The 17,311-nt window shown below is 36.4% G+C and overlaps 1 protein-coding gene across 1 annotated transcript in view; it reads right to left on the bottom strand.

Moving 5' to 3' along the window:
- Window positions 1–17,311, bottom strand: part of HECW1 (HECT, C2 and WW domain containing E3 ubiquitin protein ligase 1) — a 583,340-nt gene that overhangs the window by 305,086 nt on the left and 260,943 nt on the right. Inside the window, 1 exon segment of the mRNA XM_028525426.2 lies at window positions 9,769–9,946. Within this exon segment, the coding sequence (XP_028381227.1) occupies window positions 9,769–9,946 (178 nt within the window).

The raw sequence follows: 17,311 nt of genomic DNA, 5'->3' as shown, positions 1-17,311 counted from the left end.
TTTTATGGCTTTGTTTTGAAAATTTTGGGGTCAGATTTAAGTATTTCTAACTCAGCTTTTCTTTCCCGCCAATTTCCTTGGAATATTTTTTCAACCCTTCACTTCCAGTCTGTGTAGGTCTTTTTTTCTTAGGTGGACCTCTTGTAGTTACCATATAAGAGGGTCATGTTTTCTTATCTGTTCACTTACTTCAAGCCTTTTGTTAAAAATAAGAATACCAATTTATATATTTTTTGTCTTTTTACAACTTTGGTTGGAGAATTTAATCCCTTAATATTTAAGGTTATTAATGATAGTTACTCACTCATTTTTTGCTATTTGTACTTGTGTTCTTACCTCTCTCACTCTTTGCCTTCCACTTCTTGTAGCAGTCCTCTCAGCAAATCTTTTAGTGGTGGTTTGATGGAAGTGTATTCTCTTAGCCTTCTTTTGTATGGGAAACTTCTTATCTCATTTTACATTTTAACTGAGAGCCTCACTGGTTAGAGTAGGCTTGGTTACAAGCTTTTACTTTTCATTAATTAGAATATTTCTTGCCATTCCCTCCTAGTTTGCAGTGTTTCTGTTGTGAAATCAGCTGCTAACCTTATCAGAGCTCCTTTGTATATCATTTCTTGTTTGGTCCTTGCTGCATTTAGGATTCTCTTTGTCTTTAAAACTTGGAATTTTAATTATGATAGGTGTCTTGGAGTAGGCCTCTTTGGGTTCAACTTGATTGAGACACTCTGTGATTTCCAGACTTGTGTGGTTTTTCCTTTTTCCAAGTTTAGAAAGTTTTCTATCATTATTTTTTCAAACAGGGTTTCTATCCCTTGCTCATTTTCTTCTCTTTCTGGTACTCCTATGATTTAAATGTTGTTGGGTTTCATGTTGCCTTGCAGTTCCCTTAAGCTATCTTCATATTTTTTACTCTTTTTTTTATGGAGCTGCTCTGAATATTTCTTTCTACCTTGTCTTCCAGCTGACTAATATGTTCCTCTGCTTCATCCAGCTTGATTGTAATCCCTTCTAATGTTTTTTTTTTTTTTTAATTTCAGAAATTATAGTCTTCATTTCTTCCTGGTCCTTGTTTATAGTTTTTATTTCCTTTTTCATACTGTTGTAGTTCTCACTGAGTTCCTTGTTGTCTGTGAGTTCCTTAAGCATCTTTATAACCATTCTTTTCAACTCCATATCTCATAATTTGCCTGCCTCCATTTCATTCAGTTGAATGTTTTTTATTTTTCTCCTCATTTTATGTGATTCACTTTATTTTTCTGTGATTCCTGATGCTCTTCTCTCCTGACTGTCTTTGCATGGTAAGAGTTTTGTGGGACTCAGTGGTGTGGTCTATTTGATCTCCTTGTCTGGATGCTCTAGGTTTGCCCTTTCCTCCATTTTTCTGGGCGCTCTAGTTGTACTTGGGTTTTACCTGCTGGTAGCTCCTTTGTTGGCAGGTTCTCTCTTTCAGAGGGTTTATTGGTATGCACAACTCTAACCTGTTCTTGTATGTGATCAGAGGCTGGGCCAAAGTGAAATGGATTAAGACAGCAGGACAGTATTTTATGAGATTAAAGTACCAACAAATAGAAAATAGATAGGAGATCCTTTGGAGAAGTATAGCAATAACCGTGATATTTCACCCAACTAGCCCATTTTTATAAAAGGTGAAAAAGAGATAAGACTCTTGTTAGAGGGGAAAAAGAATGTGAGCTGACTCCAGAAAGCAGAGTGCTTATGCTAAGTTTGATGGTGAGATATAGTGAGGGTAAGGACTAGAAAGGTGGTGTAAGTGTGTGAGGGAATAAGTTAAACACAGCAGTAATAAAGCTCAGAAAGATAGTGTGATGGACCAAGACCAGGGAAGGGTGGATGTTTGGGAATTGAAACAATAATAACATAGCAAGAAATATATGATCTGAATAAAAATAATAAAAAACAAAAGACCAAGAATACGAGTGAAGTGAAGGGAGATAAATTAAAACACAATATGAAAAGAACAGAGAGTACCAGTCAAACAATGAAATCAGAGAAACAAAACAAAGAAAACTAAATGGAAGAGAAATAATAATAATAATAAAGTAATAATAATAATTACAAGAAACAAGAAGAAAATAATAAAAAGCAAGTTCTGTGGGATACCAGAGTGAATTTTGTCTCAGTTGTTGGCATTAGGCTTCTGCTTTCTCTGTGGATCTGTTCTGGGTCCTTTCATAGTTCCAGGTCTTATTTTCTTACACTTGGAAGGAAATAAAAAGCCTCTTACTGAGTTTAAACACATTAAGCAGGTTCTGCTGGTCTTCCTGGATGCTCTAGGCAGGGGTGGGTTAGGCTCTGTTTTTTTTTTTCCTTTCCAGTGGTTCTGCTTTAGGGGTTTGGACTTCACTACAATATTCACAGTTGTTCAGTCTCTAGCCCAAGCCCTCAGAGAGCTGAGTGGCGCCCACTGTCCATATGCACTAGGCTGGCACCTTTAATCCACCTTTTTGTGCCACCTTCTGATTATTCCCTGAGGTGCACAGAGTGGGAACAACTAGCACCCCTCTTCCCTCTTTTTTGGCCTGGGCACTTTGAATGGGCAAAGTCCCTTCAGGGCATTTTAGTTCCCCTATTTAATTAAATCTCTCTGGGAACTGCTATTCCTCTGAGCCCCGACTGCCCCACTTTGATCAGTTTGATTTGGAGCAAATCAAGCCCCTCTTCCTCCCTCTTCCCTGACCCTGTGGTGGAGCAGGAGAGTTGGTGGCTGAGAGCCTTTTTTTTTTTTTTTTTTTTTGAGCAAATTGCCCTTTGTTGCACCTGGTTGTTCTTAACCAATGCCCAGCTTTTCACACAACCCAATTCTCTGACCAGTCCCAAGATGACCTGGGTCGTGGTCAGTCACAGCCCAACTCCTCCCATCACCAGGTGTCACTCAGTTCTCCGATTTCTATGGTATTGTCCCAGCTGGGAACACCACCACTGTGTGCCTCCTATCATGTCTTTATTCCCCAATGACTTCAAGCATCCAGGTCTCTCCTGATGTGGGACTGGCTTCCCTGCTTTGGGAGTGGACGGAGCTGCAAAGTTACAGTCACTAATCTGTCTCTACTTCAAATATCCTTTGGCAGCCAAGGTCCCTGGAGCCTGACTGCAGGACTGCAGCAGCTGAGGTCCCACAAAGGTTCCAAGGACTTTCCCTTTGGCCTACACAATCTCCTTACCATCTGTTTTTCAACATCCTCTGCAATCTTTGACTTCCAAACATATAAGTTAGAATTCTATTGTCTGTTCACTCTGTTCTTCAGAAGATCAGCTAGGTGTCCCAGTTGGGTGCATGAGCAAGTGGGTTCAGCTCCCACCTACTTTGCCACCATCTTTCCCATCCATCCTTATCTTTAATCTTGGGTAATGTAATTATAATGTGATTGGTGTGTGATTCCTTTGGTCCAAATCCTTTGGGGCTCTCTGAGCTTCCTGGACTTCTCAGAAGTCTGTTTCCTTTGCCAGATTGGGGACGTTCTTCTTTATTGTATTTTCAAATAAGTTTTCAATTTCTTGCTTTTCCTCTTTTCATTCTGACACCCCTATGATTCAGATGTGGGAATGTTTAAAGGTGTACCAGAGGTTCCTAAGTCTCTCCTCATTTTTTTGAATTCTTGTTTCTTCATTCTGTTCTGATTGTATGTTTTTTTCTTCTTTCTGCTCCAAGTCATTGATTTGAGTCCTGGTTTCCTTCCCTTTACTGTTGGTCCCATGTATATTTTTCTTTATTTCACTTTTCATAGTCTTCACTTTTTCCTCTATTTTGTGAACATAGTCAACCATTTCTGTGAACATCCTGATTACCAGTATTTTAAACTAAATCTGATAAGCTAGCTATCTTTTCACTGCTAAGTTCTATTTTAGACCTATGATTTGTTTTTTCATTTGGGCCATATTTTTTTGTCTTGGTGTGCCTTTTACATTTAAGGGGTGGAGCCTTAAGTGTTTGCCAGGGTGGGGCAACCTACATTGCTGTTTTGTGGCACTGTATTTGGGGGATGGGTCCTAGGGGGAACAATGCCACTTGCTCAGCTCTCTGCCGGGTTTCAGTCACTTCCTCCACAACCTACAAGCAAATTGGGACCTTCCAGTGCTGATTATCCAGTGGGTGCATTTGTGTACATTCTAAAACCCTATGGGTCTCTCCAACAAACCTCCTTTTAGGCTGGGAGTTTCTTCAACGGCTGCAACTGCCAGAGGTTTTTACCAGAGGTTTTGAGGTTTTCTATTTCTGCACTGGCTTTCTGGGTTGTGTAGTCTGTCTTGTTCCCCAGTTGTTCCATTTTATCTCTACACAAATGTGCGACTGCCCAGTCTGCCAGCTGCCACCTTGCCCACCCAGTCTTCCAGCCACTGCCTTGCTGCATTCTCTCCATCCCACTGTCTCTGCCCCTTTTAACAGTCTGAATAAATGTTTCTTGTTTAACTCCTTGGTTGTTGGACTTCCATACAGTTTGATTTTCTTGCAATTCTGTTTTTTTTTTTTTTTTAATTTATTGTTGTCCTTTTGGTTGCGATAGGAGGCAAAGTATATCTACCTATGCCTCCATCTTGGCCAGAAGATAATTTTTCTGGTTTCTAGTTTCAAGCCATTGTGATCCAAGAACATGCCTGATATGATGTCAATTTTCCTGAAATTTTGCAGGCTTCTTTCGTGTCCTACCATGTGTTTTTTTTTTTTTTTTTTTTTTAATGTTCCATGTACATTTGAAAAGAATGTAAAATTTGCTTCTTTGGGTGAAAGTTTCTGTATATATCAATTAAATCCATTTGATCTAGAGTATTATGTAATGCCACCATATTCTTGTTGATTCTCTGTTTGAAAGATCTATCCATTGTTGACAGCGGGGTGTTAAAATCCCCTACTGTAAGTGTGTTGCTGTCTCTACTTTTCTTTAAGTATTCCAAGGTTTTCCTTATATTTTCAAGTACTCTTATGTTGGGTTTCTATGTGTTTATAATGTTTATGTCTTCTTGGTGGATTCTTCCCTTGAGTATAATGAAGAGTCCTTCTGTGTCTCTTTTTATGGCCTTTGTTTTGAAGCCTATTTTGTCTGATATGAGTATTGCTAAGCCAGTCTTTTTTTCCCCTGACCATTTGCTTGGGATATGTTTTTCATGTTTTCACTTTCAGTCTGTGTATGTCCTTTTTTCTGAGGTATGTCTCTTGTAGCCAGCATATGTGTGGACCATGTTGTTTTTTTTTTTTAAATAAATTCAGCTACCTTATAGCTTTTGATTAGAGCATTTAGTCCATTTACTTTTAAGGTTATTATTGATATGTACTTATTCACTTTCCTTCATTTGTATATGTGTTCTTTTCTCTCTCACTCTTTTTCTTCCTTTTCTTATAGCAGTCCATTTAGCATATCTTATAGTGCTGGTTCAGTGCAGGTGTACTCTTTCAGCCTTCTTTTTTCATGGAAACTCCTTATTTTATCTTCCATTTTAATAAATAGCCTTGCTGGGTAGAGTAATCTTGGTTGCAGGCCTTTGCTTTTCATTACTTGGAATATTTCTTGCCATTTCCTCTGGCTTGTAGTGTTTCTGTTAAGAAATCAGCTGAAATCATTATCAGAGCTTTCTTTTATGTAACTAGCTATTTCTCCCTTGGTGCCTTTAAGATTATCTATTTCTCTTTAAATTTTGCCATTTTTTATTATTATGTGTATTGGAAGAGGCCTCTTTGGGTTCATCCTGATTGGTACCCTCTATGCTTCCTGAACTTGTGTGACTTTTCCCTCACCAAGTTACAGAATTTTTCTGCAATTATTTTCTCAAACATTTTTTCTATCCCTTCTTCTTTTTCTTCTCCTTATGATATTTCTATTATGTGAATGCTGTCACATTTCATGTTATCCTCAAGCTCTCCAAAACTGTCTACATTCTTTTGCATCTTTTTTCATTTTGTCACTCTGACAGAGTATTTGTTTCTACTTTGTCTTCCAGCTGGGTGATTTGGTCCTCTGCTTCATCTAGCCTGCTTTATTTCTTTCCAGTGTATTATTCATATCAGATGTTGTATTTTTTCATTTCTTCCTGGTTCTTATTTATAGTTATTATATCATCTTTCATGCTGCTGTAATTCTCTGTAAATTACTAGTAGCTTCCATAAATTTCACTGTAGTTCTCACTGAGTTCCTTGAGCATCTTTATAACCATTATTTTTAATTCTATGTCTGAGTGATCACTTGACTCAATACTACTTAATTCCTTTTCTGGGGATTCTTCCTTCTCTTTCAATTTGTAGTAATTTCTTTGCCTCTGCACTTTATGTGACTTTTTTTTTGTTTGTTTCTGCATCTCTGGCTGCTTGATTTACATGCTTGTTTTTGTGAGGTGTTGCTGTGTTTTATGAGTTTTGTGGGACTCAGTGCTGCAGTATCTTTGATCTCCAGATCTGGATACAGCTTGGTGTGCTGTTTTCTGTGTGTGTGTGTGTGTGTGTGTGTGTGTAGAATGGATCTCATTGAGTTTCTGTATACAAGTATTTCTCAGTGTGAGTCTGTGCATTCTATACCCTGGGAGGAGATGGAGGTCCAAAGCTGTGATCTCTATCTTGACTCACTACAGCTGCAGGCACCATGCACAAATATTTACTTTTCAACCTAAAAAATCTCCTTACCATCCATTACAAAACATTTCTCTTCTTGTTGGCTTCCAAACTTCATATCAACTACAATTCCATTGAATGTTCAGCTTATCTGATAGCAGATCAGTCAAATATCTGAATTGGGTGCAAGAGCAAGTGTACTCAACTTCCACTTACTTGGCCACCATTTATTCCCTCGCCAAACTCTTTTTAAAAGTATTATCATAAATTTAAAAAAAAAAACAGGTAAAGACACAAAGTTTTTTAAAGTATAGGCCAGTATCACTGATGAACAGAGTGCTTACATTCCTTAACAAAATATTACAAATCAGACCCAGGCATTCATCAGAAAGATCATACCCTATGATCAAGTGGAATTTATACTGAGGATGCAAGGTAGAATATTCACAGAAGTAAATGTGATATATCATATAAACAAAATGAAAGACAAAAAAATACATGAACATCTCAAAGGATGCAGAAAAAGCATTTGATAAAATCCAGGACCATTTACAATAAAAAACACTCGGCAAAGTTGGAATAGAGGAAACCTCATGTTGAGGTTTAGTTTTACCTCATGTTGAGGTTTTACCTCATGTTGAGTTTTACCTCATGTTGAGGTTTAGTTTTACCTCAACATGAGATAAAACTAATGCCACCATGATACACATGGATAAAAACTAAAAATGTTTCCCTTAAGAGCAGGAACAAGACAGAGGTGTCCATTTTCACTATTCTGATTCAACATAATACTGGTAGTCCTAGCCACAGTGATCAAATGAGAAGAAGTAAAAGACATCCAAATTAGAAGGGAGGAAGTAAAACTATCATATTTTGAAGAGGACATGATATCATACATAGAAAACTCTATAGGATCCACCAAAAACTACTTATGTAATAAATGAATTAGGTAAATACTCAGCAATGTTATGGTGTACAAAGTAAATATTCATAAATCAATGACATTTTTACACACCTATAATGAATTATCAGAAAGAGAATCTAAGAAAACAATCCCATTTACTACTCCTACTTAAAAAAAAAGACCTAGGAATAGATTTAACCAAGGAAGTAAAAGACCTGTACTCAGAAAACCATAGGGCATAAATTGAGGAAAGAACTTGAGGAAGACACAAATCAGTGTAGGCATATACTATGTTCATGGACAGAAAGAATTAACATCATTAAAATGTCCATACTACCCAAAGAAATCTATACATTCAATGCAATTCCTATTAAAATACCAATGGCATATTTCACAGATCTTGAACAAGTATGGAACAAGAAAAAAACCCAAATAACCTCAGCATTCTTGAGAAAGAAGAACAAAGTTGAAGAGATCACAATACTATACTACAAGGCCACTGTATAAAAAAGTCTGGTCCTGGCATAAGAACAGACATGTGCATCAATGGAACAGAATTGGAAGCCCAGAAATAAACCATATCTTTATGGTCAATTAATATTTGACAACAGATGCAACAGCATACAATTGAGTAAATACAGCCTTTTCAGTAAATGGTGTTGGGAGAAGTGGACTGGGACATCCAAAAAATTAATCTAGACCATCATCTTATACTGTAAACCAGAATATACTCAAAATGGTTAAAAGAAGTAAATATAAGACTTAATACCATAGAAATCCGAGAGGAAAACATTGGCAACAAAATTTCAGATATCTTGCATTACAAAGGAAAACAAAGGAAAATAAAAACAAATTGGACTACATCAAATTAAAAAACTTCTGCACATCTAAAGAAATGACCATCAAATTGAAAGTAGAACCCACTGTATGGGAGAACATATTTCCCAGTGAAATATTGGAAAATGATTTAATCTCCAAAATATGTAAATAACTTACATGACTCAACACCAGGAAGACAAACAATCCAATTTAAAAAATGGCAAAGGACCTGAACAGACATTTCTCCAAGGAGGACATTGATGGCCGATAGATATATGAAAAGATGGTCAACATCACTAGCCATCAGAGAAATACAAATTAAAACCTCAGTGAAATATCTCCACACACCCATCAAAATGGTTACCATCAATAAATCAGCAAACAATCAGTGCTAGCCAGGTTGTGGAAAAAAAGGAGCCTTATTGTACTCAGTGGGAATGCAGTCTGGTGTAGTCACTGTGGGAAATAACATAGAGAATCTTTAAAAGGTTAAAAATGAAACTCCCTTTTTGCCCAGCAATTCCTCTTCTGGGGATATACCCCAAGCATCCCCAAATAGCAATACAAAAATATATCCACCCTTGTGTTTATATCAGTGCTATCTACAATAGCCAAGTGCTGTAAATAGCCTAAGTGCCCATCTATAGATAAGTGGATAAAAAAAACTGTGGTACCTCTCTACAATGAAATAGTACACAGCAGCGAAAAAGAAGAAACTCTTATATTTTGCTACATCATGGATAGACCTGGAGAAAATTATGCTAAGTGAATTATGACAGTCAGCGAAATTAAAATACTGCATGATCTCACTTATATGTGGAATCTAATGAACACAATAAACCCACAAACTAAATAGTTACAGAACCTTAGATACATAAAATAAGCTTTCAGCTGCTGGAAAGGAAGAAAGGGAGTATGTGTTGAAAGATGGTGAAGAGATTAACCAGAGAATATTTATGCATAACTCATGGACATGGACAACTTAGTGGAGATTGGCTTGAGGACGGGAAAAGATGGGACTGGGTGGAGGAGAGGAATGGGAGAAAAAGTGGGAACAGCATAAAAAATACAAATAAAACTAATAAAATAAAATAAAATGTATTCCTTCCCCCTCAAAAAAAAAGTGAGAAGACTGTGACAATATTCTCAAATGAAAACACTTCTCTTCCTTCACACATACAAAGGTTGAAGAAAAGGCTTCCCTTCTTTCAGGAGTAAGTTTGGAAGTGATTACTAGGCATAAGTGACTACTATATGGCTACAAGCATAGTTACAATGAACAGTTTTCTGGTACAGCCCAGGGACTCTATCAAAAACTGTGAGAGTTGCAACCCATAGAGAACATGGCTGTCTTCTAAGACCAAGAGAGCCATGAATTTAGCAGCAGAGTTGGGTGCTCCAAGAAAGGAGGGAACAGCACCTGAACAGCTTCAAGCTTAGTCATTTCACTTGGTCATTTAGGCTTCTTTTCAGGGACCATGACACTCACCTCAGCCTGCCAGATAGGGTTCACAGTGTTGCTTACGATCTTAGATCTCCTCTCCTGCCCATGGTGAGGGAGGGCAGGGAAGATGCTGTGTTTCCCAGGCTGAATGGAAATCTTCAAGTAAGGATCTGGGTTGAAAAACATCCCTTTCTTCAACCCCATGGCCTGGAAGTCTACAAAATAAATGATATTGTGTTTTAGTGATTATATCAGGCCTTTAATAAGAAGAAAAGTTTATATAAAACATGAAAAAATCTTTCACCCTTTATGCTATTTCCATCTCATTAGAAATATGTACTAATATGTCTAAAGAACCCACTGTTTGAAATATTTACTGACATCTATCATTTTGGTGAGAAATCCTTATAATAAATCAATATAACTTGAATTATAGTCTCTATGCTTTTTAAAAGGGGACAACTGGCCCTTACTGGACCAGATTTAACTGTTCCTTAGGCTGGCTAAGTTAATGAATGGGGTTGGGTGAGAGTCTGAAGGTCGCCTCAGAAAACCTGGGTGGACAAGTGGAGACATAAGAAAAACAAGGGTTGTTGTCAAACAATAAATATGGTCTTCACTGAATAAGAGGGAATTAGAAGAAATAAAGAGAAAGAGAAGGGTTAAAAGAGCAAAGACCATAACAATGGAGGAGTGAAAAAAGAAAACATGGCCACTATGGAATCAAGTGCATATAAGTGAGGAGAGTTTTGAATAACCATATTGTCAGGGAAAGCAAAGCTTAAAAACTTAATGATTCAATTTAATTGATATTATCTGATCCTGTAAAATTTCATGTTGGAGGGAGAGAGAGTGGGGAGAGAATAGAATCATTTGTAATAATGGTCTATAATTATAATTATTCTGAGATATTTTGAAATCATTTTATATTTATTGAAAATATATTTATGGTATCAAAACATAAAAGTTTTCTATTATTGAAATATTTTCCCCTCAAAACTATTCCCATCCATATATGAATGAAAGAAAATGAGGGAAAGATACATTGAATTGATTCACAACTATAGTATAAGTTGTGAGGTGTTTGAGGAATTTAATACTAATGAAAAAGCACAGATGGTTTCATGTAATTTATTTAAAGTTATTTTGAGTTGATTCATAGTTATTTCCATAATTAAACCATTCTTACTTTTTTATATATTGCCATGAGTAAAAAAAAAAAAAAGGAAAGTATAGTAAACATCACAGAAATCTGAAATGTAGGCTAAACCCAAAGGAGTATGTGCAGAAAAGAGATAACATAGCAGCCTGAGACTTCTCTCCTTATAAATGCCCATTTATAAAGTTGGCTTTTACCTAGCATCTGGGAACTTGGATCTCTGGAGGGTTCTCACACTTCAGAACAAATAAGAGTGTCTCACTGTGCCTAAACTGTGTGTGGAAACTATGTGGTTTCCTTCTGGGAGTTTGGAAGTTTGGTATCTGCTAGGCATAGGTACCTATGTGACCAGACCACAGTGAAAACCTTGGCACTGAATCTGTAATGAGCTTACCTGGCATACAACACTTTATATATATTGTCACACCTGTTGTTGGGGAAAATATGTGCATTCTGTGTGACTCCACTGGAAGAGGACTCATGGAATCTCATTAATTATTCTTCAAGACTTCACCCCATGCACAGTTTCCCCTTGGCTATTTTCATTTGTATCCTTTCAATATAATAAATCGTAGCTGTGAGTATGATTATATGTTAAGCTCTAATGAATCATTAAATCTGGGGTTTTGTTGGGTTCCCTGACCCAAAGTTCAACAATGATTTATTTATCATACTATAATGTGACTACTATCACCCCCATCATGTCCAGCACTTCCAACTCCCATTTATTGGCTAGTTACTAAATTCTGGGAACTATTTTATGGCATTCAAATATATGATTTAACTATAAGTATAAACTCTATAAGGCAGATATTATATTACTAATTTGAAGAAAAGAGAATGGTGGCCTATAAGTTAAGTGACTTGATGAGGTTGTCAGAGCAGGTCAATCTCAGAAATAAATTTGGAACCTGTCTGTTTGATTCCCAAGTTTGTGCATTTCACCAATACATTCTAGTACCATTCAGTAAAATGCCAATATTGGCATAGGTTAAATTTTTAAGTATAAATGGGTCTTTTTTTGTTATCTCTGAGTTTTTGAGCTTTATTATTTTTTCTCCCCAAATAACCTTTTAAAAACATTTCTTTTTAAAATATATTTTATTTATTATGCTATTACACTTGTCCCATTTCCCCGCCCCCTTTACTCCCCTCTGCCCTGCACACCCCTTCCATCCACATCCCCCCCTTTAGTTCATGTCCATGGGTCATGCATATAAGTTCTTTGGCTTCTACATTTCCTATACTATTCTTAACCTCCCCTTGTCTATTTTCTACCTACCATTTATGCTACTTATTCTCTGTACCTTTTTTCCCTCTCTCCCCCTCCCACTCCCCTGTTGATAACCCTCCATGTGATCTACATTCTGTGATTCTGTTCCTGTTCTAGTTGTTTACTAGTTTGTTTTTGTTTTTGCTATTTTTTAGGTGGGTTAATAGCTGTGAATTTGTTGACATTTTACTGTTCATAGTTTTGATCTTCTTTTTCTTAGATAAGTCCCTTTAACATTTCATACAATAAGTTTGGTGATGATAAACTCCTTTAACTTGACCTTCTCTGGGAAGCATTTTAGATGCCCTTCCATTCTAAATGATAGCTTTGTTGGATAGAGTAATCTTGGATGTAGGTCTTCACCTTTCATGCCTTTGAACACTTTTTCCAGCCCCTTGTTGCCTGTAAGGTTCCTTTCGAAAAATCATCTGATAGTCTTCGGGGAATTTCTTTGTGGGTAACTGTCTCCTTTTCTCCTGCTGCTTTTAAGATTCTCTTCTTATCTTTAACCTTGGATAATGCAATTATGATGTACCTTGGTGTGTTCCTCGTTGGGTCCAACTTCTTTGGGACTCTCTGAGCTTCCTGGACTTCCTGAAAGTCTATTTGCTTTGCTAGATTGGGGAAGTACTCCTTCATTATGTTTTCAAATAAGTTTTCAATTTCTTGCTCTTCCTCTTCTCCTTCTGGCACCTGTATGATTCAGATGTTGGAGCATTTAAAGATGTTCTGGAGGTTCACAAGCCTCTCCCATTTTCTCTGAATTCTCATATTTTCTTTCTGTTCTGTTTGAATTTTCTTTCTCCCTTCTGCTCCAAACTGTTGATTTGAGTCCTGGTTTCCTTCCTGTCACTGTTGGTTCCCTGTATATTTTCCTTTATTTCACTTTTCATAGCCTTCATTTTTTCCCTCTAATTTTTGACCGTATTCAACAAATTCTGTGAACATCCTGATTACCAGTGTTTTAGACTGTGCATCTGATAGGATGGCTATCTCTTCATCGCTTAGTTGTATTTTTTCTGGAGGTTTGATCTGTTCTTTCATTTGGGCCATTTTCTTTTTGTCTCGGTGCGCCTGTTGTGTAGTAAGGGGCAGAGTGTTAGGTGTTCACCATGGTGGGGCAACCCACGTTGCTGGGTTGTGATGCTGTATGAGGGAGAGGGCTCCGAGAAGGAACAACACCACTTGCTCTGCTCTCTGCCAGTTTTCAGTCACTTCCCCTGCTACCCACAAGCAAATTGAGCCCTTCTGGTGCTGATTCCTGGGTGGGTGGGTTTGAGTACATTCTAGGACCCTGTGGGTCTCTCCAATGAACTCTCCTGTGAGGCTGTGAGTTTCTCCTGCTGCCACCTCACCCTCCACAGGTATTTTCAGTCAGAGGCTTTGAGCCTTTATTTCCCTGTACTGGAACCCTGGGTTGCATAGTCTATCTTGCTCCCCAGTTGTTCTTCCCACTTTATCTGCATGCGAATGTGGGACCACCAGCTGCTGGCTTGCCTGCCCCAACCTTGCTGTGAGTCCTCTCCACCTTGCTGCCTGTCTTTGACCCTCCTACGATCTGGATGAATGTTTCTTCTTTAACTCCTTGGTTGTCAGACTTCCAGACAGTTCGATTTTCTGTCAGTTCTGGTTGTTTTTCATTTTTAAATTTGCTGTTGTCCTTTTGGTTGTGTGAAGAGGCACAGTGTGTCTATTTATGCCTTCATCATAGCCAAAAGTCCTAAAAACATTTTTCTTATCTTTTTTAAAAATTAAATGTATTGGGTGACATAGGATAATACAATTATATAGGTTTCAAGCATATAATTCTATGATACATCATCTGTATATTGCATTGTTTGCCCACTACCCAAAGTCAAATCATCTGTCACCATACATTTGACTCCCTCCACCCTTTACTCTTTCCATCCCCTTTCCCTCTGGTAACTACTGTACTATATCTGTGTCTATCAGTTTTTGTTTATGTGTTCATTTGTTTTTTCCAGTTTTATATCCCATATATTAGTGAAATCATATGGATCTTGACTTTGTCATTTTGCTTAGCATGATAATCTCAAGATTCATCCATGTTGTCAGGAATGGCAATATTTAGTGTTTTCAATGGCTCATTAATATTTCATTGTATATATGTACCATATTTTTCTTTATCCAATCATCTGTCAAAGGGCACTTCAGTGGTTTCCATGTCTTTGCCATTCTGAATAATGCTTCAATGACCATAGTAATGAATATATCTTTACAATAAATGTTTTCAAAATTTTCAGGTAGATACCCAAAAGAGGGGTTGCTGAGTCAATGGTAGTTCTATTCTTAATTTTTTGAGGACCCTCCATACTGTTTCCATAGTGGCTGTACCTATTTTCCACCAGTAGTAAATGAGTATTCCCTTTTCTCCACAGCCCCTCCAACACTTATATTTGTCTCATTGGTAATAGACATTCTAACAGGTGTGAAGTGGTATTGCATTGTACTTTTGATTTTCATTTCTCTTAGAGCTAGTAAGTTGAGCATCTTTTTATGTATCTGTTGGCTACTTGTCCTCTTAGGAAAGATGCCTGTTCAGGTCCTCTGCCCAACTTTTAATTGAATCATTGTTTATTTGGTGTTGAATTATATGAGTTGTTTAGATTTTTTGGATCTTAACCACTTGTCCAAACTGTTGTTTGAAAATACCTGTTCCTGCTTGGTTGGTTGCCTCTTGTTATGTTGGTGGTACTTTTGTTGTATAGAAGCTTTTTAGTTTGATATAGTCTCATGACTTTTTTTGCTTTTACTTCTCTGCTTTTGGGGTCAAATTCATAAAATCTTTTCTAAGACCAAGGTCTATAAGTTTAGTAACTATGTTTTATCCCATGCAATTTATTATCTCATGTCTTGCATTTAGATCTTTGATCAATTTTGAGTTAATTTTTGTATACAGGGACAAACTTATTTCCTGTATACTTTTGTATATAGGGACAGCAATCTAACTTAATTATTTTGCATGTGGCTTTCTAATTTTCCAGCACCATTTACTGATGAGGCTTTCTTTTCTCCACTGTTTTGTTTTTGTCAAAAATTATTTGCCCTTATACATGTGGGTTTATTTATAGATTCTCAATTCTACTCTATTGGTCTGTGTGTCTGTTTCTTTTCTGCCAGTACTATGCTGTTTTGATTATTGTGTCTTTTCATTATAATTTGAAGTCAGGGAAGTGATACCTCCATTTAGTTCCCTCCCCCTCAGGATCACTTTGACTATGCTTTTTTCCATAGAAGTCTGAATTTTTTTTTCTATTTCTTTAAGATATGCCAGGGGGATTTTGATGAAGATTGAGTTAAATCAGTATATTGTTTTGGGTAATATGGCCATTTAAATTATGATGATTCTTCCAATCCATGAATACAAAGTATCTTTCCATTGTTTTTCGTCTTCTTAAACCTCTCTAAATAATGTTTGTACTTTTCAGTATAGACATTTCACATTCTTTAAATTTATTCTTAGTTATTTTGTTGTTTTTGTCATAATTGCAAGATTTTTTATTCATTTTTAAAATTTTATTTCATTTTACTTGTTGTTCAAACACAGTTTTCTGCCTTTTGCCCTGATTCCAGCCCACCCATGCAGCCCTCCCCACCTCCCTCCCATTTCCAGCCCCCCTTGTTTTTGTCCATGTATCCTTTACACTTGTTCCTGTTTTTCTGAAATTTTGTTAGTGTATAAGAATGAAATGGATTTTTGTACATTGATTTTGTACTACTACCACTTTTTAATTTTAAAAATAATTTTGGCAACTTCTTTAGGGTTTTCTATGTAAAGAATCATGTCACCTGCAAAAAGGGACAGTTTTACTTCTTTATTCCCAGTATGAATACATTTTACTTCATCTTGCCTGATTGGTCTGGCTAGGAATTCCAGTATTATGTTGAATAACAGTGGTGAGAGTGGACATCCTTGTAGATGTTCTTATTGTAAAGGAAAAACTTTCAGTTTTTCACCATTGAGTTTCATATTGGCTGACAGTTTGTCATTTGACCTTTATTATGTACTCTGTTCTGTTTCATCAAACAACTTGTCTATATCTGCACTTAATATATTTGTATCATATGTTTTGTACCTGATAAATTTAGTCACACTTCATTGTTATTTTTTCCAAAATAAAATATTTTGCTTTACCAGTCACACACTTATTTGTCCAGATTAATCTTATAATTTAACAATACTTTCCTCCAAAATTTGAGATTGCATTGGAATTGCATGCATTGGATTTATAGATTAATTTGGGAGAATTGGCACCTTTATGATACTTCTCATTCAAGAACATATGTGTCCCCATATTTTCAGGTCTTCTTTCATGTCCTTTAATAAACATTTATGATTTTCTTTATAAGTGCTTATACAGTTAAATTTAATTTGAATTTTATTAAAATATATGTTTCATGGGGTAAAAATGCTTAGAAACTGCTGCAACTAAGAGTTTAATTAAATGTGTACTGGGCTAGGAGTCACAACACCTATATTTAATTCTGGAAAACTCACTGTAGAACTTTGTAACTTGTGGAAATAGATTTAACTATTTCAAGTCTCAATCTTTTCAACTAAAAAATTATTCAAATGTATGTCTATAAGAATGTGTAGAGTTTTTAAATTTTCCAAAAGCAAATGATATATTAATGGGAGAATACTTTATTTCCTCTCATTTTTGCTTATGATACTTTTTTTGTTTTGATGATAATCACAATGTATATTTCTAACATTTTAAGTACAGAAGAAAAAAACATATTTTTACTGATTTTTTATTGAATTTTTGGTGTGACATTGGTTCTTAAAACCAACTCATCTAAACCCTTCATTGAGCACCCATTGTCCCAAGCAAAGGCTCTTTCTGTCCTTATTTTCCCCACCTTTGTCCATCTCCAATTAACTTCACAGTCCTCCTTTCCCTCTGTCACCACAGTGTTGTTTCTTTCTATGTGTTGATTTTTGTATTAATGCCTTCATCTTCCTTTATCCATTCCCTTAATTTCCTTCTCTCTGATAGCAGTAAGTATATTCCATGTATCTATGCCTCTGTGTATTTTGTCAGAAAAAAAAACACATAATTTTAAGATTATTAAATTGCAAAGGTTACCAGGCTTTTCCCTTATTACCTTGCAGTATTTTTCTTTGCATAGTT

Source organism: Phyllostomus discolor, chromosome 10 (assembly GCF_004126475.2).
Source record: "Phyllostomus discolor isolate MPI-MPIP mPhyDis1 chromosome 10, mPhyDis1.pri.v3, whole genome shotgun sequence".
Lineage (NCBI taxonomy): Eukaryota > Metazoa > Chordata > Mammalia > Chiroptera > Phyllostomidae > Phyllostomus > Phyllostomus discolor.
Note: the sequence above shows the minus strand (reverse complement) of the source record. Positions and strands in the feature narration are given on the sequence as shown.